General features: G+C 50.0%; 1 protein-coding gene across 2 annotated transcripts in view; it reads right to left on the bottom strand.

Moving 5' to 3' along the window:
• Positions 1-375: 375 nt before the first annotated feature.
• The window catches only part of LOC125135815 (B1 bradykinin receptor), a 55622-nt gene continuing 34193 nt past the window's right edge, over positions 376-21804 (bottom strand). Inside the window, exons 1-2 of one of the 2 annotated variants that reach the window (XM_047796259.1) lie at positions 11019-11753; positions 376-1718 (exon numbers count right to left, since the gene is read on the bottom strand). In XM_047796259.1, the coding sequence (XP_047652215.1) occupies positions 647-1708 (1062 nt within the window). In that variant the 5' untranslated portion in view covers positions 1709-1718; positions 11019-11753 and the 3' untranslated portion in view covers positions 376-646. Of the gene's footprint in view, positions 1719-11018; positions 11754-21804 lie in introns of those variants that run through there. The other variant, XM_047796258.1, reaches the window with a different exon arrangement.

Genomic DNA, 21804 nt, shown 5'->3' with positions numbered 1-21804 from the left:
TATTATCTCATGGATCTGGAGCCCAGGCGCCCAAATCAGTGTCCCTGGGCTGAAGGTGAGATGTCAGCAGGGCAGGTTCCCTCTGGAGGCTGCATTTCCTGCCACTTCTTGCCTCCTCGGGGTGCCTGCAGTCTTTGGCCTGTGGCCCCTTCTTTGCATCCCTCCAGCCTTCTCTGTCCCTGACACTTCCACCTCCCCTGTATAAAGAAAGACCTTTGTAGGAGTTCGTGGCTCAGCAGTTAAGGAACCCGACTAGTATCCATGAGGATGCGGGTTCGATCCCTGGGCTTGTGCAGTGGATTAAGGAACTGGGGTTGCCAAGAGTTATGGTGTAGGCCAGCAGCTACAGCTCCAATTCGACCCTTCGCTTGGGAGCTTCCGTACGCCGCAGGTGTGGCCCTAAACACAACAACAAAAAAGACCTTTGTAATGTCGCTGGGCTCGCCCCCATGATCCAGGATAATCTCCCCCCTCACCATCCTTAGCTTAATCACATCTGTGGGGTCCCCCTTCCCCTGGAAACGTTCACAGATTCTAAGGATTAGGTCCTGGTTGTCTTGGGGGCTCGTGATTCAGCCCATACATAGTATTTATGACGTTAGGAATAATTGATAGGGAAGCCACACTTCTTGGCCCGCTGGCTGTTTTAATGCCGCCAGAAAATTTGGAAGATTTCTTTCCTACGGTTCGAGGACATGGCAGTGAGCTTTCTGGGGAGGCATCGGTGATACAGTTCCCGGATCTTGGTTCTGAAAAGCTGGCCCCAAAAGACGTAAATGACTGGATTTAGGCAGCTGTTGATGAAAGCAAAGAAGTTGGTGTACTGCAAGCCCAGGTCGGTGAAATCCTCCCAGAAGCAGCCTCGGATGGCCCGCACGTGCAGCAGGAATTCCAGGAAGGCACAGATGTGGTACGGGGTCCAGCAGAGCAGGAAGACCACCACGAGCGTGAGGATCAGCGCCGTGGTCTTGCCATCCCTGGGGCCCCCGCACCTTGTCCTGCTGAGCTCCCCCCGCCCCCGCAGGGCTGCCAGGATGTGATAGTTGAAGAAGAGGATGGCAGCCAGCGGGAGGAGGAAGCCCAGCACGTTCAACTCCACCGTCCTGACGAAGGCCCAGGCCTCGTGGGGGAAGGGCAGCACGCAGGCGGAGACGTTCAGCTCCGGGACAGCTTGGACGGAGCGCAGCAGGAACGTGGGGATGCTCAGGAGGCCCCCCGCCGTCCAGATGAGCACGCAGGTGGCCTGGGCCCAGTGGCGCCGCCGCCGCCGCCTCCAGCTGGCCACGGGGTGCACCAGCGCGCGGTAGCGGTCCCGGCTGATGGCCACCACCAGGAAGATGCTGATGAACAGGTTGGCCTTGATGACGCCGTTGACCACGCGGCAGAGGGGGGCTCCGAAAGGCCAGTGGAATCCGTTCCGGATGGTCTCGGCCCAGAAGGGCAAGCCCAAGGCGAACACCAGGTCAGAAGCAGCCAGGTGGGCCAGGTAGATTTCCGCTGCGTTCAGACGCCGTCGAGGCACGAGGAAGACCGACAGCACGAAGAGGTTTCCCAGCAGGCCGCCCGAGCAGATGGCCACGACGCAAGTCGGTAGCACCCTGTGCAGCAGGTGCCAGGCTTCCTGAGCACCGTCACACAGCGTGGCATTTGGAGGTGGGGGCTGGCTCTGGTTGGAGGCCTGGAACCCCACGAGGGTCTGGGAGGCCATCCACGGGGACCTGCGAGGAACAACACGTAGCATCACTTGGGAGGCAGCCAACTCCAGCCCTCGGCCCCACCGGCCTGCCACCAGGTGGGGTTTTTTTTTTGTGTTTTTGTCTTTTTAGGGCTGTACCCCTGGCATCCGGAGGTCCCCAGGCGAGGGGTTGAGTCAGAGCTGCAGCTGCCGGCCTACCCCACAGCCACAGATAGCCACGCCAGATCCGAGCCACATCTGTCACCTGCGCCACAGCTTGCAGCAATGCCGGGGCCTTTAACGTCCTGAGCGAGGCCACGGATGGAACCTCCATCCTCATGGATATTAGTCGGGTTCTTAACCTGCTGAGCCACAACCGGAACTCCTTGCCACTGGTATTGGAACATAAATTTCGTTGGCACAGGGCCACCTGCATTCATTTACATTTTGTGTTACCATGGCAGCGGAGTTGAGTGGTTGCCGCAGTGGCTGTGTGGCCTGCGAAACTGAAAACATTTACCCCCTGTTCCCTGAGAGGAAAATTTTCCCAACCCTGGGTATAGAGGCAAGGACCAGGGCTTTGAAACCTGAGTTCAAATCCTGACACACTTGGGTGCGGGCCACTTAGATCCTCGGATTTTGATTTTCCTTTTTGAAAATGGGAGCTCATCGGCTCCCTCTTGTGGGCTTGTGGTGAGGACTGCAGAATCTATGGCGAGCTCCGCCTGGTGACCTGGCTTAGCGGAAGCACGCAGCGCGAGGATGTGGTAAGTCTTATTTACAACCACACTGATGTTATTAGCTGTTTAACCAACATTTCATGAGCACCTACTTTGTGCCAGCTCTCTGCCAGGTGCTGGCAGCACAGGGAACAGGGCTCGCCCCCCTGAAGATGCTCTAGAGGGAGGCAGATACAGAGACAGTGGTCCATGATCGAAGGTGGAGTCAAGCAAGGAGGAGGCCTGGCCGACGGGGAGGCCAACCCCCTGGGGCTGGACCAGGAGGGTGGGTGGGGCAGGGCAACAGTCGAAGGTGTGGGGTTTCTGGGGCTCCACCCCTAATAGTCCTCCCCCCACCTGGATGAATGAATATATATGCAAAGTGCTTCAAAAGGTTCCTGACTCTGCATAGGCACTTGCTACCCATTAGCGTGTTATCTTTGTCATCAGCCTTGGTGATGCTTAGGAGTCCTTCAACTGGGACAAACTCAGAGTGGCCAGCACCAGAGACAGTGTAAGAGAGCTCCTCTCGGAAGGGTCGCTCTGGCTGTGCAGTCTTAGGCAGCCCCTTTGTGTCTCTGAGCCCGACTTGCCCCATCCGAGGACATAATGATCTTTGGCTGTGACACTGTAACCCACACATGGCGACATTCACATCAGATGACATGAGTGGGTTCCCCCATTCATTCGTCACTGGACGAGTATCTATTAAGCACCCCCTCGGTGCCAGGCCCTGTTCTAGGTATTTGGGACACAGCAGTGAATCCAGCAGGCCAAACCCACTGCCCAGGAGATTCTTCAAGCTTTGAGGGAGGAGAGAGGCAATGACAATAAGCATAAAGAATAGCCCTGTTAGATGGAATGATTGGCCAATGGGGACTGCTATATAGCACAGAGAAGTCCACACAGCATTCTCTGATCATCTATGTGGGAAGAGAATCTGAGAGAGAATGGATATGTGTATATATATACATGACTGGGCCACTTTGTCGTGCAGCGGAAATTATCACAACCTTGTAAATTAACTATACTATACTAATTTATTTTAGTATACTATACTAATTTAATTTATACTAAATTAGTACACAATTTTAGTAAACTATACTCATTTAATTTATACTAAATTAGTACACTATACTAATTTAATTTATACTAAATTAGTACACTATACTAATGTAATTTATACTAAATTAAATTAACTATACTTCAATAAAACTTAAAAAAAAAAAAACCTGTTGGCAGAGGAGGGGCAGCCGTGGAGGCGGTGAGCTGTGACCAGGCTCTAGATATATTCCGAAGGTGGGCTCAGCACAATTTTCAACCAGATATAGGTCCTGAGAAAGGAGGAGTTGCATGGTGTCTAGATTTTTGGCCCAAGCATCTGGAAATATGAAGTTGCCATCAACTGAAATGGAGATGACAGACAGAGTGGAGATGGAGCAGGTTTGGGGGAAGATGGGAAGTGACTTTTGGACATGGGGAGGCTGGGCTCTCTGGTAGCCCTCAGGTGGGGCTGTCGGGCCGTTAGCTGTACTAGACCTGTGTTGAGAGACAGTGGTGCATATTTGGGAATTGTAACACCTGGATGGTGCCTGGTGTTTAAAACCACAGGACTGGATGAAATCACCAAGGGAGAGCACAGAGAAGAAGCTGCTAGGCTGCTGGCTGACAGGTCTGCTGGAATCATGGGAAATGATGGGTTAGGAGGCTGTGAAGCATCCATGGCTTACAGAGTTCTGACCCAGAGTATGTGAAAGAGCAGGGATGCTCTCATTTTGTGGATCATTCCAGGGCTTCATCCATAACTAAATATTTATGTTGTTATTTAGCAAGACTTTTCAATTTCAAGAAAAATCCTTCTGGCAACGATGAGCAAACAAAGACTTAAGTCCCGAACTTCTTTCTGTCTCTCTGGGAAATAGATGACGATCGTGTCACTTGCACAGAATGTTTGTTGATGTTTGCATCATGATGGGGGCCATGACAATTTCACTGACACGAAGCTGCTCCTTCAGAAGTCTGTGTTTTGCAGAGATGGCGCCTTGAGACATCAACTTCACCCACATCACTGCAGAAGATGCTGGTACAGGTCACTCTGGAAGGGTGACTTTTCACTTAAAACGGACAACTGGTCTTCAAGCTAATTCAGCTCGTTATTAGCGCCAAGTGATCTTGTGCACGCGTCCCAGGGCTCTGGCTCATTAATGTGACAGCACCGTAAGAAATCCACAGACAGTGAAACAGTGCCTGTTCGATACCAGCATCCTCGGATTCCTTAAATGGAAATATCTGTCAATTCCAATCATGTTTCTGTTTTTCATTCGGTTCATGGGATCAAAGAGTAACTTTTGGAAGTTCGGGCAGGTGAAGTGAAACCATGGACATTGTGTGAATGTTATTCTAAATTCCGTTTACACTGTTCACATTGGAAAGAAAGTTGTATTTTTCTGATGATAATACACACACTTTGTGGTGGGCCCAGGGCCGTGGTAACAAGAATGCTCTTGCTAAAACAAGAGGCCAGTGGAGCAGAAATGTACTTTGAAGAGGTCGTGGTGTACATGCAATTTTGTTTTGTTTTGTTTTTTGTCTTTAGGGCGGCACCTGCAGCATATGGAGATTCCCAGGCCAGGCTAGGGGTTGAATCAGAGCTGTAGCTGCTGGTCTGCACCAAAGCCACAGCATCGTGGGATCCAAGCCATGTCTGTGAACTATACCATGGCTCATGGAACATTGGATCCTAAACCCACTGAACAAGGCCAGGGATCAAACCCTCATCCTCACGGATACTAGTTGGGTTTGTTACCGCTGAGCCACGATGGGAACTCCACACACACAATTTTTAACTGCATATAAATGTTTCAATATTTTGCCAATTGAAACGGAGGTTTTAGTTGGTAAGATTTTACGTCCATTTGGTAGTTCAGAATGACTAAACTATGAAATTTCCGTGAGAAAGTTGATGAGGAAATGAAATAAAAACCACTTGACCACTCCTGGGCATCTATTGAGAGAAAACCATGACTCGCAAAGATGCATGTACTCCAGTGTTCATCGCAACACTATTTACAATAGCCAAGACATGGAAACAACCTACATGTCCATTGACAGAGGAGTGGATCAAGAAGATGTGGTATGTACACACAGTGGAATATTACTTAGCCATTAAAAGGAAAGAAATAACAGCATTTGCAGCAACATGGATGGACCTAGAAATTATCATGCTAAGTGAAGTCAGTTGTACCATGAGACACCAATGTCATGTGCTATCACCTGTATGCATCTAAAAAAAGGACACAACGAACTTCTTTGCAGAACAGATTTCTGACTCAGACTTTGAAAAACTTTTGTTTTCCAAATGAGACATGTTGTGGGGGTAGGGGGTTGCACTGGGGGTTTGGGATGGAAATGCTATAAGAAAACTGGGTTGTGATGATCCTTGTACAACTCTAAATGTAATTAAATTCATTGAGTAATTTAAAAAATAATACAAAAAACCACTTGAGGGTATGCACTTTCTTTCTCTGCTGCCCATCATCAATCAATTTTAGAAGACCTTGAGTCTAAATGCCCTAAAATGTTATTAAGCTATTTGTTAAGGCAGGGTTGTAAATTTTTGTTGAATTTTGTTCCAAATCGATGAGGAATCCTTTGATCAAGTATTCAATGAACAGAGCACCAGAACATCGGCTGTTAGAGCTTTTAGCAGATTGTGATGATTGAAAACAAATTTTTAGGCAGAAAATAATTGAAAGTTATGCTGAAAGAGCAAGGGAGAAAATGATCAAGCTAAGTGGTCAAAAGGTGACGTGATTTAATTTTCAAATTCTGTAATGAACTTTGGGAAGAATTTGTGAAAAGAATCTTTTCAAGTGGATAAGTCCTAGTCTCTACAAAAATGAGATGAAATTGAGAAAGCTTCTGATATGCAGCGCCTAAATTTGACAGGAGTTCCCGTCGTGATGCAGTGGTTAATGAATCCGACTAGGAACCATGAGGTTGTGGGTTCGATCCCTGCCCTTGCTCAGTGGGTTGACGATCCGGCGTTGCCGTGAGCTGTGGTGTAGGTTGCAGACGCGGCTCGGATCCCGCGTTGCTGTGGCTCTGGCGTAGGCTGGCAGCTACAGCTCCGATTCAACCCCTAGCCTGGGAACCTCCATATGCCGCGGGAGTGGCCCAAGAAATAGCAAAAAGACAAAAAAAAATTGACAAAGCATTCAAAAATTATAAGTAGCTACAGCTTATTTGAAGAGTTTAATCTGGTGAAAATCTTTGTTGAAGAAAGGAACTCAAACTAAGGCATAAAGAGAGCACCTGTGAAAATATCTTGGCTGAAATATTTACATAATTCCATATGCAAAGAATTAGACTTGAAAATGGCCTCTGCTGGGCAGAATTTGCTCAGAGTTTGTCAGATACCTCAGCAGCTACAGAGAGAACAGTTCCTTAATTAAATACATTCTGGTCCAAGAGAAGAGTCAATTGCAGGTGCTAATATAAATTGATTAACCCGAACCTTTGAAGAAAAAGATTTCAGGCAATTACTGGAATAATTAAAAAATAATAAGATCATATTTTTGAAAGAAAAATGCATCCTTCAGGAAAATGCTAATGACATCCTGGAGTCAGGTACAAGCTGAAACTAATTGTAGCACCTGGATATGTACCCAAACCAGTTATTTTGCTCATGTTATTTTTCAGTGTTCAGTTAATTAACATAAAGAAAGTGATTCATTTTGTTTTAATGTATGTAAATGTATGTATATATTTAGACTTACTTGGGGAAAAATATTTTTAACTAGAGCTACTTTATAACTACAATATAATATAACGAATTTGTGAGTGTGTGTGTATGTCTACATACATATATATATATATATATATATATATATAGTTTTTTAAAAATTGTTTGTGATTAGAACTACTTTAGAGGAGTTCCCTGGTGGTGCAGCAAGTTAAGAGTATGGCATTATCACTGCTGTGGCGCCATTCAATCCCTAGCCTGGGAACTTCTGCATGCCCCAGGTGTGGCCAAAATAAAACCGACTTCATAACTCCATGAATTTAGTATAATCCATTTGAAGCCACCCAGTTTATGGTGACTTGTTTCAGCAGCCACAGGAAACCAACAACACCAGCAAACCTGATTTCTCAGGTGCCTGGCAGGTCACCGCAGCAGCCCCCTGTACTACACGCAAGGGTGGGAGCTGTTTCCTAAGGCTGACGTTGAGCTGGTCCTTCCTGGGCCCTTCTCTGCACCTGCTGAGGAAGCTCCATGTGCTGTGGAAAGCCCGTAGGCTTTCATCTGAGCCCAGTGTGCCTCCGCGCTTGGCCGCAGCATCAGACCCTGATGTCAGATCTGATCCTTCACTCTCAGCCACACCTGTGATCTGCTGAGGGTCTGGACTGAGCTGACAACACACCTGGGAGGAAGGATGGCTGTCTTTGTGCCCATTATACAGATGAGCAAACAGAGGCGAAGAGGGCAGGAGTGACTTGCCCACAGTCACACGGTGAAAGGAACCAGTCTGTCGACACACAGCTCTTCTTCCAGGCCCAGCTCAGTGTCCCCAAAGACAGTGGGCCTGGAGTCAGGGGGCCTGGGCTTGGGGCTGTGACCCCAAAGACAGTGGGCCTGGAGTCAGGGGGCCTGGGCTTGGGGCTTGGGGTGACCCAACTGTGATTCTGGGCAAGTTGAGTAAGTGTTCTGAGCCTCAGTTTCCTTTTCTGCAGAATGGGAATAATGGCAACAGAGTAGCATCCGAGCCTATTGTGAGGCTTGGATAAGATGCTGCCTGTAAAATCCCCTTGTAGGTTTTAAAGCATCAGATACCAGGCTTGAATGAGGATAACCCCCAGCACAATCCTAATGGCAAGAACTACAGTGGCACTAACGATGATGCGGACAAGGCATCCCGGTCCCTCTGAGTCCCTCTCCTGCCCTGGGGTCGTAACGTGATGTTGGAAATACCAAGAGACCTGTTTCCTTCTCTCCCGAGCTGTGGGGCAGTTCAGGGAGTACCTAGCACCCAGCACAGGAGAAAACTAAGGCTCTGGACAGCTGAGGGCCCAGAGGGACTGGGTTCCTGCAATGAGCTTTCACCCCCAGGAGGCTTAGAAAGGGGTTCACGGTGGGCGTGGAGAGAGCCCCAGATGTGATCTGCTTGGCTTTTCTGCCTTTCCTCTTCCAGGTCACCTTGAACACGCTCAGAAGTGTGGATGCCTGGGCAAGAAGGGGTGGCTCTTGGGGGGCAGTAGAAGGGGCCTGGCTTCCGTGTCCTAAATGTCTACAAGGTCAGCGAGAGGCAGGAGCTGCCTGGGTACCACCAGACCAAAGCATCGGCCCCACCCCCCCAGGGTCATGGGGTCAGCAGAGTAATGGCCCCCAAAGATGTCCACGTCCTAGTCCCTGGGCTCTGCAAATATGTTCCCTTACATGGCAAGAGGGACACTGCGGATGTGATTAAGAATCTTGAGATGAGAGGACGCTGGGTGGTGGGGGTGGCTTGATGTCATCGTGAGTGGAAATGATTTCATGTGTAAGAGAGGGAGGGAGTTAGATTCAGAAAGAGATTAGAGGACACTATGCCTTTGGCTTTGAAAATGGAGACAGAGTCGCAAGCTAAGGAACACAGGCAGCCTCTAGAAGCTGGAAAAGGCCAGGAGCGGCTTCTCCCTTAGGGCTTCCAGGAGCACAGCTCTGCCGACGCCTTGACTGGAGCCCAAGGAGGCTGATTTTTTTTTTTTCCCCTCCCCTTTTGGGGCTGCACTCATGGCATAAGGAAGTTCCCAGGCTAGGGAACTGAATTGGAGCTGCAGCTGCCGGCCTACGCTACAACCACAGCAACACAGGATCTGAGCTGCATCTGCAGCCTACACCACGGCTCAAAACTATTGAGGATCTTTAATCCTCTGATCAAACCTTCATCCTCATGGATACTAGTCCGGTTCGTTATTGCTGAGCCACAATGGGAACTCCCCTAAGGTGGCTGATTTTAAACTTCTGACCTCACAACTATAAGATAATACATCTGTGTTGTTTTAAGCCACAAATTGCGTGCTAATTTGTTACAACAACCAGAGGAAACTGAGAGGGATCAAAGCTTCACTCTGCCCAGGAAACCGGGGACTGTAACCCATGCCACTGGCAGAGACCCCCTTACTTCAGCTCAAATCCGATTGGCTCAGCAGACACTGCTCTCCCTCCCACAAGACCCGGCTGTGTCCGTGGCCACTGCAGCCAGGACGTGCGTCTGCTTAAGGCAGGGTTACTGGGGGCTGGGGGGGGGGGGGTCTTTATATCAGCTGCTGCCTGTGTTTATGTAAAGTTGGCCAGAGAGAAGAAAATCTTCCTTTGTTCCTAGTTTTAGCTCAGTATTTCCCTGGCACACAATATGTGGGCAAAACCCAGCAGCTATTGATATTAGTAGTAATATTTGATACCATTTGAAAAATTCAACAAGTGACATTGGGCAAGTCTACTACAGGTGATGATTCTGTCATTTCTTTCTTTTTTCTTTTTCTTTCTTTCTTTTTTTTTCTCTTTTCTTTTGGCCACACTTGCAGCATGTAGATGTTCCCAAGCCAGGGACTGAATCTGAGCCGCGGCTGAAACTTATGCCACAACTTTGGAAATGCCGGATCTTTTAACCCACTCTGCTGGGTTGAACCCTTGCCTCCACAACAACCTGAGCGGCTGCAATCAGATTCTTCACCCACTGTGCCACAGCGGGAACTCAGATTCTTCCATTTCTGTGTGATCTTTTCTGAGTTCTGCACATTTTAGCATCTACTCCTAGATGCTACTTGGAAAACAATGGGCCTTCCTTCAACAAATCAGCCTTCTTCAAATTCATTCCATTTCTGCAGTGAGGTGATGATCCAGGCGTTTGGAATACAGATGCAGATATTAAAGAATGTCAACCCAGTCACATAATGAGATGTTTTCAAACCACAAATAACCCAACCAGTTACCAGCCTTATGAAGTTGTATAAGCAATCCTGGAGAGACCCGTTTGATTTTTATAAATCAGAATTTGTAACTTCTAAGGGGTCAGAGCCCACATGGAGCTTTGGTGCCTGTGTTCAGCCTCAACATGTTTCAGACCTTGACCTAAAGCGCTGCTGTAAATACCCTGTTCCAAACTCTTCCTCCTCCTCCTCTTCTGGAAAAGCAGCTAAAACCCTAAGAAGGCGTGGACGACAAGTCTCTTCAATGGATTGTGTTCTTTTAAAAATACACTCACAGAAAGTTAAAACTTCTGCCAATATTAGATGTAAAAGGAAACGGTTTTTTTTTCCTCCTGAGATGTGATTTTTCTTTTATTCTTTTTTTAAGTTTTTGCTTTATATACTTAAAGATGTGTTAACTTCTGCTGTACAACGGAGTAACACAGTTATACACACACACACACACACATATGTGTTCTTTTTCATATTCTTTTCCATTACGGTTTATCAGAGAATATTGATTATAGGTCCCTGTGCTAGACAGTAAAACCTTGTTGCTTATAGGTAATAATTTGCCTCTAAGGTAATTATTCTATAATTAATCTTATAGGTGATAATTTGCCTCTGCTAATCCTCTTACAAGAGAAAAGAAAAAAAAAAGATCCTTTACTTACTCAGACAAAATGAAAGAACTCAGACTTCAGCTGGGTTTTCTGATGCTGGGAGCTGCCTTCAGAGGTGTTCGCTGTTCTGGGAAGCTCGGTGGAAGTTGGTGGCCTTAAATTACATAACCCCCCCTCCAGTGACGTCATTGGCGGGACTGCCCCCAAAGTGAGTCTTCCAGACAGAGGAAGCAAGCTGGGATTTTGAAAGAAAACCACTTTGCACTTCGGGGCTGGCAAGCGATTATCCAGCCACCACCTCCTTCTTTCTTTGGGTAACATCTGGGGAGGCTTTTGAGCTCCTGCCAAGAGGGGTACTGCAGCCAGCATGCCCTCAAAACACATTTTGGCATCTCTGAGTCCCCACGAGCCTCGCCTTGCGTCGGTGGACACTGAGTGATGACTTTGCCTGGTCTGGGGACCTAACTGTCTGGGGTTGGGCAGCAGCTTTCGTGGGAGAGGACTTGAATGTCCCCTTTGGAATTTTGGTCCTGCAGGGTACATTGCCAAGAATCTATCAGTGCGGACCCCATGAAATAAACTGAGCCAGGAAGAGCTTGAGTCATGCCATGTGCAGCGTTGAGTAAGATCAGATGCGCCTTCCCCTAATCTTCCCTGGCAGTTCTGAAGTTTGGTTTTGATGTAATTCTGCATTTATCAAGTTGAACCACTCAGGAGCTCATGTTCAGCCAGTTAGAAATGTCTGGCTTTTAAGAGTCAGACGGAGGAGTTCCTTCTGTCTCAGCAGTAATGAACCAACTAGGATCCATGAGGACGTGGGTTCCATCCCTGGCCTCGCTCAGTGGGTTAAGGATCTGGCGTTACTTGAGCTGTGGTGTAGGTCACAGGTGCAGCTTGGATCCCAGGTTGCTGTGGCTGTGGTGTAGGCCAGCACTGCAGCTCCAATTTAACCCCTAGCCTGGGAACTTCCGTATGCCGCAGGTGTGGCCCTAAATAGCCAAAAAAAAAAAAAAAAATAAAAGTCAGACCTCAAGAGCCTTTGACTGAGTGCTGCCTGCTTTCTATCTCAGCTCCTGCATGTTAAGACATTTCAAACTTCCTCCATACACGCAGGAGAAGGCGTCCACCCTGGGGCTTGACTCCGGCTTCTGGAACGTAATCCACTCCCTACACGCTAGTCCTGCCTCCTGGAAACTCGTCTGCCTCTCTGTCCATCTTTCTTTCTTCCTTCCCTTCCTTCCCTTCCTTCCTTCTCTCTCTCTCTCTTTCTTTCTCTCTCTCTTTCTCTCTCTCTCTCTTTCTTTCTTTTTCTTTCTTCTTTCTTTCTTTCTTTCTTTCTTTCTTTCTTTCTTTCTTTCTTTCTTTCTTTCTTTCTTTCTTTCTTATCTTTTTCTCTTTTTAGGGCCACACCTATGACATATGAAGGTTCCCAGGCTAGAGGTCAAATTGGAGCTACAGCTGCCAGCCTACACCACAGCCACAGCCATGCCAGATCCTTAACCCACTGAGCGAGGCCAGAGATTGAACCCAAAACCCCATGGATACTGGTCTTGGTTCCTGGTCGGACTGTTTCCACTGCGCCACGCGGGGAACTCCTGGCTTTCCTCTTTTCGATGGGAGTGGAGACGGGACTGGTCTGGAAGGATCTGTTCTCAGGTGCTGTCTTCCTGCTCCAGCACGTGTTCCCCACAGGGGATCCTGACACCAGTCCTGCCCGGAGAGGGCACACAGCTCCCGTCTCAGCTTGGCCTTGGGGGCTGTGAGGAGTGGCCAGTGTGTGGCAGGCCCCCCCCCCCAGGATGGTTGGGGCCCCAAACGCTGCGGTGAGTGAGGGCTGAGTAAGCGGCCTTTTGGGAAATGACCCTGAGGCGGCCTTGCCAAGGCCGTGGGGACCCTGCGGGGGGCGGGGCAATGGAAAGTTCTGCAAAGAAAGTGGATGTTCCCGCTGCTGCTCACTCGGGTTGGGAATGGGAAGTGGGCCTTGGTCCAGGGAGGAGAGGGTCTCCCTTTGCCTTGGGGCTGTGGGAGCCTGAATTCTGGGGGGCTGAGGGCGGGAGGAGGGAGCCCTCACGTCTAGGAAGGGATCTCGGGCCTCTGGCAAGTGGAGGAGAGGGGCCGAGGCTGAGAGTGGTGTGAGCTGTGCTGGATGGAAGTCGCCTGGGTCCTGGGACACTTGGCTGGGGGTGGTCAGTGTAGGTATTGATAAAAGCAATAGCTGGACGCCATGAATTCTAGTTGATAGGGTTGACGTAAAGACATCTTCACAGATATCAAGAAAAGAATAGGCTACCCATCCCCGAGCAGTATGTGGAATTAATGTACATCCATGTTCACCAAATAATTAGCCCCTGTCTCATAAGCCATAGAAATCACAATTCTCAAATCATTTTATCAGAACAAGAATGCTTCTGGGGGAGTTCCCGTCGTGGCGCAGTGGTTAACGAATCCGACTAGGAACCATGAGGTTGCAGGTTCGATCCCTGCCCTTGCTTAGTGGGTTAACGATCTGGCGTTGCCGTGAGCTGTGGTGTAGGTTGCAGACGCAGCTCGGATCCCGCATTGCTGTGGCTCTGGCGTAGGCCGGTGGCTACAGCTCTGATTCGACCCCTAGCCTGGGAACCTCCACTTGCCGCGGGAGCGGCCCAAAAAATAGCAACAACAACAACAACAAAAAGAATGCTTCTGAATTCCTTCAATCGGAATTCCGATGGAGGGTCCTACAGTGGATTATGAAAGGCTTTGTTTAGATTATGTGCAAACTGATTACATGTTAATAAAACAGAATGGGAGTTCCCGTTGTGGCTCAGTGGTTAACGAATCCGACTAGGAACCATGAGGTTGTGGGTTCGATCCCTGGCCTTGCTCAGGGATCCAGTGTTGCCCTGAGCTGTGGTGTAGGTCGCAGATGTGGCTCATATTTGGCATTGCTGTGGTGCTGGTGTAGGCTGGTGGCTACAGCTCTGATTAGACCCTTGCCTGGGAACCTCCATATGCCACAGGTGTGTCCCTAGAGAAGACAAAAAAACCCCAACAAAACAACAACAACAACAACAACAACAACAAAAAAACCAGAATGGCTTTGAATGTGTTAAAAATTATTTGAACAGATTTAAAATGATTATTTTAACTGATTTACAATTGTTATGACAGATACCATTATAAGGCACAAACAAGTGGCCAGTGGACCAGGGCCGTGGTCCAGAAACAGAGAGCAGAGGACAGCTTAGCCAGCAGGGTGGGACAGGCCAAACCTCCCTGGGGTTGACCTTAACACTAACAGAGGGAGACCCCGTGCAGGTACAGGTGGGCTTAGACTCTGCTCAGCGCAGAGGCAAGGGAAGGACGAGCTGGAGTCTGAGGGTCTTGGGAACACAGAGGTCACATCCCCACCGTGACCTTCAGGGTCACTTTCCAGCTCTCCATTCGCTAGGCCCTGGGGTCCCTTTGCCTCTTCTCTTTTCTACGCACACGTAGCAGCTGCTTCACGTTAAAGACTCAGACATATTTAGCTCAGCACGTCTCTACAGAGGACGTCTACATGCAGGTGTCTTCAGGGGTCCCACTCTGTCCTTAGCGCATGGTGTCCATGATAACATATGGCACATGGCATCTATTACCATGTATTATTACAGTAATATGTGGCATCTCCTCCGTAGATAAAGGAAGGAAACCACTGCGGGCAATTTCCCGCCAAGAAGAGAGGTGGCGCTCTTGTGACGATCCAGCTCATGCTCTTTCATCGCTGCCCAAGCTTTCCTTCCGGTCTTAGTTTTAGACAGTGCTGCAACAAGTAAGTCTGCAGCAAAGAACCCCAAACCAGTCTCCTCGCTTTCTGATGTTGACTTCGGGCTAGAAGAAGCGCTCGCATTTTGCCACTTCAAGGGCCCACCTCCTGGGAATTCACAGACCCCCTCCGTGGTCCTGCTCTATCACCGGGAGCCACCCTCTCCCCTGGCCTCCTATTTTGGCGCGAGGGGCATCTCACGGGCTGCAAGCATCTGGACTTGCCCGCCTGTGAGCGTTTGGAGGAAACCGCAGTCCTGGTCCTCTCTGCTGAATGGCCATCCATCATCATTCAAGCCCTGTTGTAACCTCTGCTCCTTTTTGTTTTTGTGCCCATTCCCATGGCATGTGCAAGTTTCCGGGCCAGGGATTGAACCTGCACCACAGCTATAACCAGAGCCACAGCAGAGACAACTCGGGATCCTTAGCCCACTGAGCCACCAGGGAACTCCACCTCTGCTCCTTTGTGAGCACAGGTCTGAGCAATGATTTCCCAGCTGTTCTGCAAACATGTGGGGAGCAGCTGTGGGGGGCTGAGTGTGAGCTCAGCCCCTGGGAGCAGAGAGGATGGCTCAGTGTCTGCCCTGGGCCACTCTTGCTCCACTGGACAAGGTGGGTGAGTGGGCAGCCAAGTGCAGGAGATGCCACGGTAGACGAACAGGGGACTGCAGCCTGCAGGGTGGATGGGGCTGTGATGTCAGGGGGATAAAAATAAAAGCCTCACTGTAGGTCTAACAAGGCGCAAAGGCCTGGAATCTGCAGGGATACAGCTGCAGACCTGAGTGTGTCCTGGATATTCAGACAGCTGCAGCTGCGGCCCTGGCCTGAGTTCATGGCCATTTAGAAGCCAAGGGCTCTGGGCACCAGCCTCTGGGCAGAGAAAGCTCCACTGGGACAGTGGTTCCATGGGCCAGGAAAGTTTAAGGAAATCCATGGAAAATTCTCCATCACCTGGGCCATCAGATCCTCCTCTAGGGGAGCTGGAGGGTCCCTTGAGGGAACACAGCCTGGGGCCTGGCACACTGGGGCTCGGGCAACCGCCAGGGACAACACTCGGATGGGGCCTGGAGCCGGGACCATCGGCTGATTCCTCGGTGTTCTAAAGCCTAAGCCAGACCATGGCGTGTCTCTGCCTGAAGCCCTCCGCTGCCCTGTCCAGGCCCAGGAGGACACTAAGGCCTAACAGGGGCCTGAAAAGACAGTGCCCTGCCTCCTTGCTGCCTTTCTCAGTGTGTGTGTGTCTCTCTCTGCCTACTCCCCTTGGCCTCCCTGCTCTGCTTTTTTGTTTGTTGATTTTTTCTCAGGGCCACTCCTGTGGCATACGGAAGTTCCCAGGCTAGGGGTCAAATCAGAGCTGCAGCCACAGCCACAGCAACGCTGGAGTCTTCCACTACGCTGCAGCTTGCGGCATCGGCAGATCCTTGACCCTCGGAGCAAGGCCAGGGATCAAACCCACATCCTCATGGATACCAGTTGTGTTCTTAACACACTGAGGTATACTGGGAACTCCTCCCTGCTCTGTTTTGAACAAGGCACATCCTCTCCTACCTCAGGGCCTTTGCACTGGCCATTCCCTCTGCCTGGAGCACCCTTCCCATAGGGACCTCCGTGCTCACTCTCCCGGTCCTTCTGGGCCCCACAACCACCGCCTTATCAGAGAGCTCTTCCCTGAAACAGCCTCTCCTCCACTTGCCCGGCCTCCCAGTGTGTCCTAGCCATCATCACCTGGTGACTTCCCTCTGTTTATCTTTTACTTCCTGTCTCTCCTTCCAGAATGTGAGCGGCCCCAGGCAAAGTGTTTCTCTCTTTGGGTTCGAGTCGTGTTCCCAACTCCCCCAACAGGGCTGATGTGCTTAGTAAATATTCACTGAATGACTTTAGAACCCTATTTATTTACATAGAGGAATATCAATGGCTTGTCTCTGTACCCACGCGCAGGTTCCAAACCGCTTGCAGGTGCCAGGCCCTGTGTGGGCCCTGGAGGGACAGAGATATAGCAATGCCATACTCGTGGCATGTGGAAGTTCCCAGGCCAGGGATCAAATCCGAGCTGGAGCTGCGGCTTATGCCACGGCTGCAGCAACACTGATCCTTAACCCCCTATGCCGGGCCAGGGATCGAACCCGTGCCTCCACAGAGACAAGCCAGATCTTTAACCCACTGCGCCCCCTTGGGAACTCTGGGTTTCCAGGTTTTGAAAAGAACCTCCTAGCTCTTGTGCGGCAGGTGGGCTGGAAGATTCAAGGTTGGAAGAAGAGCTGACGGTGGGGAGGGTTCTGAGATGTCATTTGGAGGTAGAACGAGGAGTAGCTGGTGGTGTGTGGGAAAGAGGGAGGGGTTAAAGATTTTTCTGGGGGAAACGAGGTGGTACTATTTACTGAGAGGAGGAAGATGGAGGGAGGAATGTGTTTCTCCAAAGGAGAATCCAAAAGCCCGGCTGTGGATCTGGATTGGAGGTGCCTGTGGGCAATGTCTACACGTGGATCTCCAGCAGGCATTCGGCTCAGAAGATTCATCCCAAGAGACTTTTTAGCATGGGTGTGTATCAGTCAGGGCTCTCCAGAGAAACGGAACCAAGAGGGTCTCTCTCTCTCTCTGTTTCCCTATCCATCCATCTATCTATCTAGGGATTTATTTCAAGAAATTGGCTCACATCATTGTAAGGGGTCCCTGCAAGCCCCACATCTGCCTGGCAGGAGCTGAAGCTTAGTCTTGGAGCAGAATTTCTCTCTCTCTCTCTCTCTTTTTTTTTTTTTTGCTTTTTGTGGCATATGCAAGTTCCCAGGCTAGGGGTATTGCAGCGGCACCCGCTGGCCTATGCCACAACCACAGCAGATCCGAGCTACTTCTGCAGACTGTATCACAGCTCACAGCAATGCCGGATCCTTAACCCACAGAGCAAGACCAGGGATCGAACCTACATCCCCATGGATACTAGTAGGATCCATTTCTGTTGAGCCATGATGGGAACTCTCAGAATTTTTCCTTTTTCAGTAAACCACCGTTTGGGCTCTGAGGGCCTTCCCACTGCTGGGAGGAGCCCCACCCACCCAACTGAGGATAATCTCCCTTTTCTTCAAGTCAGCTGATTGGAGATGCTCACCACATCCACAAAATACTTCGCAGAAGCACCTCGATTTGTATTTGATTAAATAACTGGGTGCCAGACCTGTAAGACTCAGCATCACAGAAGGTATTTAGAGCCATGATCCTGGCTGGGATTAGTTAAGTGGGCCGGGTCGAGAGATGACAAGAGAGATTCATGGAGTTCCCGCCGTGGCTCAGTGGTTAACAAACCCGACTAGGAACCATGAGTTTACAGGTTCGATCCCTGGCCTTGCTCAGTGGGCTAAGGATCCGGCGTTGCCATGAGCTGTGGTGTAGGTTGCAGACATGGCTCGGATCCAGCGTTGCTACAGCTCTGGTGTAGGCGGGCGGCTACAGGACCTCTAGCCTAGGAACCTCCATATGCCGTGGGAGCAGCCCAAGAAATGGCAAAAAGCCAAAAAGAGAGAGAGAGAGAGAGAGAGAGAGAGAGAGAGAGAGAGAGAGAGAGAGAGAGAGAGTCAGATGGAAAGCTGAGGAATTCCAACTTTTATTCCCCACCGCCACCCCCGCCCCCCCGTGGCATGTGGAAGTTCCTGGGCCAGGGATTGAACCGGAGCAGCAGTTGTGCCACATCAGGGGCAAGGCTGGATTCTTAACTTACTGCGCCACAGGGGAACTTCCAAACATGTGGAAGTTCCCAGGCAAGGAATTGAACCTACACTGCAGCAATGACAACATTGGATCCTTAACCCTCTGAGCCACCAGGGAACTCTGGATTTCCAACATTTAAACAGGTAGAGAAGGAGACACTGGCAAGCAGAGTAGGAAGTTGCAGGCGATGGAGAGCAGATTCTGCACCCATCAAGTCTGGGAGCCCCCGGGTTAGACAAAGCCCCACGTGTGACAGAGCAGAGTGGACAGGCCTCTTGACTGCAGGCCTTCTCAGGGCCTTTAACACATATCTCTGCAGCCTGTAGTAATTGCATTCCTCAGTCTCATTTGACCAATCAGGAACCAGGCTTTGTTGTTGTGGCAACAAACAAAGCTGGCACCAAAACGGCTGCCACATTGGAAGGGGGGCCCTGCACTTCTGGAAGAAAACGATGTCAGGATTGAGCTGGAGAGAAAGAATTCGGGCAACTAATGGAGCGGGGGTGCTGCAGGAGAGGTTCTCTTCTTCCACGATGGAGCCTAAGGGTGAGGGGTGGACGTCCCCAGAAGGCCACCCAGCTGTCAAGGTGTGGGGGGTCTCACTGCTTTGTCTTCCTCCAGGGGGACAGGCATTTTGCGCAAGCATCTGATTCCAAAGCAAAGACCCTGGTCCTGGAGGGCCGACGTGGAAGTCAGGGTGGGCGGGCCTGGCCGTGGGTCTAAATCCCAGCCCCATCACGGCTGAGCTGGGTGGACATGGGTCATTTTCTACACTGCTTCCTGCCTCAGTGCCTTCATCTGTGAGGTGGGCCTCTTCTCTGAGTTTGGGGATCACGTGTGAGGATGCGACGTAGCTGGCCCTTGGTCAGCAGCCAACCGGGGGCGGTTCTGGTTTTATCACTTGGCTGTTGCGCTGGGCAGTGGGGTGTCCGCACAGGAGGGGTGACGTGGGCTGTGCTTCATCTCAGCCAGGACAGGGGAGGTGGACAGGGGGGCCCACTGAGTGGGCCGTGCCGTGACTCAGTGTGGAGGGAGGTGTCCAGGGGGGCCTCGGAGCCCCATCTTGGGCCATCTTTCAGAGTTTTTTATACAGCCTCCTGCCAAGGTGGGCGTGGTGGCTGGGCAGTCGGGAAACTGGGAGCTGGGTCCTGTGGCCTCTTCTGATTGTAGTTTGAGACTCTGGGAATCCGCCTGCCTTTGGGGGAAGGAGGAGAGAAGCAGGGTGGCCCCCAGTCCTGGGTTAGCAGAGATGGGGTGTTGAGGCCAAAGGCGCACACACGCTGGGAGCCTGAGCCAGCCCCTAATGGGCTACGTGACCTTGAGAAAGGGCTCAGGATCCCTCCTTTGAAGAAATCTCTAAAATTCTATAGGGCAGTATATTCTTTCTTAGAAACCCTCCATCACCGACTGGCATCTCTAACCCCCAGGGGACCGGAAGGTGGTGTCTGGGCCTGGTTCCCTCTCTGCTGTTGGGGGAAGGGCCATGTGTGGACTGTGACAGGCGACCTCAGGGATGAGCTCAGAACCATTAAGACACCTGTGTTCGTCTCCCAGAGCAGCCGGTTCAAGGTACCACAAAGGGAGAGGCTTAAAGGAACAGAACTTCATTCTCTCACAGCCCAGGAGGCCAGGAGTCCAAAATCAAGGTGTCAGCTGTGTTGTTTCCTCTGGAGGCTCCGGGAGAGAACCTGGTCCCTGGCCTCTGCCCGGCTTCCCGTGGTTCCAGGCAACCTTTGGAGGCTCTTGGCTTATAGAAGCATCACCCCCATCTCTGTCTCCATCTTCTCACGTCCTGGTCTCCATGTCTCTGTGCATCCTCGCCTCTTCCTATCAGGATGCTCGTCATTGAGGGTAGGTCCATCTTCATCCAGGAGGACCTCATCTTAATTTTTTTTTTTTTGTCTTTTTAGGGCCATACCCACTGTACATGGAGGTTCCCAGACTAGGGGTCAAATTGGAGCCGCAGCTGCCGGCCTACACCACAGCCACAGAAATGAGGGATCCAAGCCACGTCTGTGACCTACACTGTAGCTCATGGCAACGCCAGATCCTTAACCCACTGAGCATGGCCAGGGATTGAACCCGCATCCTCATGGATATTCATTGGATTCATTACTGCTGAGCCACAATGGGAAGTCCCGACCTCATCTTAATTACGTCCACAAAGATTTTATTCCCAACAAGGGCACATTCTGAGGTTCCATGTGGATGTGAATTTGGGGGGACACTATTCAATCCACTAGAACACCCTTATCTCACTTAATCTCCACCATCCCCAGATCCTTACTCTGTAGGCAAAAATCCTCCCAAATCTGAGAGACGTTAGGCGGAATCTAAAGGAGGTGCTGATTCACTAGGTGGAAGGAATAACGGACAGGGCGCCCTTCCTCATGAGCCCAGGCTTCTTGCAGGGATAGAAAGAAGTGTAGACAAAGTAGTACCATTTCTGTAGCCATAGAATGCAAGTTTTATTGAATGAATGAGTGAATGAATGAATATGTGAGTACTGAAGGGGTCCCCAAATGGAGTTGGTAATGAGATCCCCATCACTGGGAGTATGCAAGCAGTGGTTAGACAGATGTTTGATTTAGACCTTGCCAAATGGAAATCAAAAGGAAGGTACTCAATAGATATACATCATGTGCATGAATGATTAAATTGTTGCCATCCTTGAGATTCTAGGGCCTCATGGGGGGTTTACAGGCACCCAGTGGGAGATTTGTAATAAGTTACCAAAGTAGAAATGTAGGATGGGAGAAAACATTCAAATCTTGATAAAATTTCCTAAATTTCTACTGGAGTATATTTTAGACTGTACATTTTTTTTATTTTTATTTTTTTTTAGTTTTAAAAAAAATTTTAATTTATTTATTTATTTCACAGCCGCACCTGCAGCACATGGAAGTTCCCAGGCTAGGTTTGAATAGGAGCCGCAGCTGCCGGCCGATGGCCACGGCCACGGCACCACCAGATCTGAGTCACATCTGAGACCCACACTGCGGCTTGGGGCGACGCTGGATCCTTAACCCACTGAGCAAAGCCAAGGATCGAACCCGCATCCTCATGGATGCTAGTCAGGTTCTTAACCCACTGAGCCCGCAATAGGAACTCCCTAGAATGTACATTGTAATACATGTTAATAAGTGTCCATCCTGGGTATATATAAGCAAAATTCTTTTGCTTTTAGGGAAACACAACCACAGTAGCTTCAACACCACTGATACACATGGCAGAAACCCTGCAGTAGGCTGACTGGAAATAAATGGGCCCACCGCCCTCCCGACAGCCATGGCTTCTAACTGCTCATGTCAGGGCCCCTGACAAGATTCAGGGTTTGGTGAGTTGTAACAAATGA

Source organism: Phacochoerus africanus, chromosome 9 (assembly GCF_016906955.1).
Source record: "Phacochoerus africanus isolate WHEZ1 chromosome 9, ROS_Pafr_v1, whole genome shotgun sequence".
In the NCBI taxonomy this organism is placed as follows: Eukaryota; Metazoa; Chordata; class Mammalia; order Artiodactyla; family Suidae; genus Phacochoerus; species Phacochoerus africanus.
Note: the sequence above shows the minus strand (reverse complement) of the source record. Positions and strands in the feature narration are given on the sequence as shown.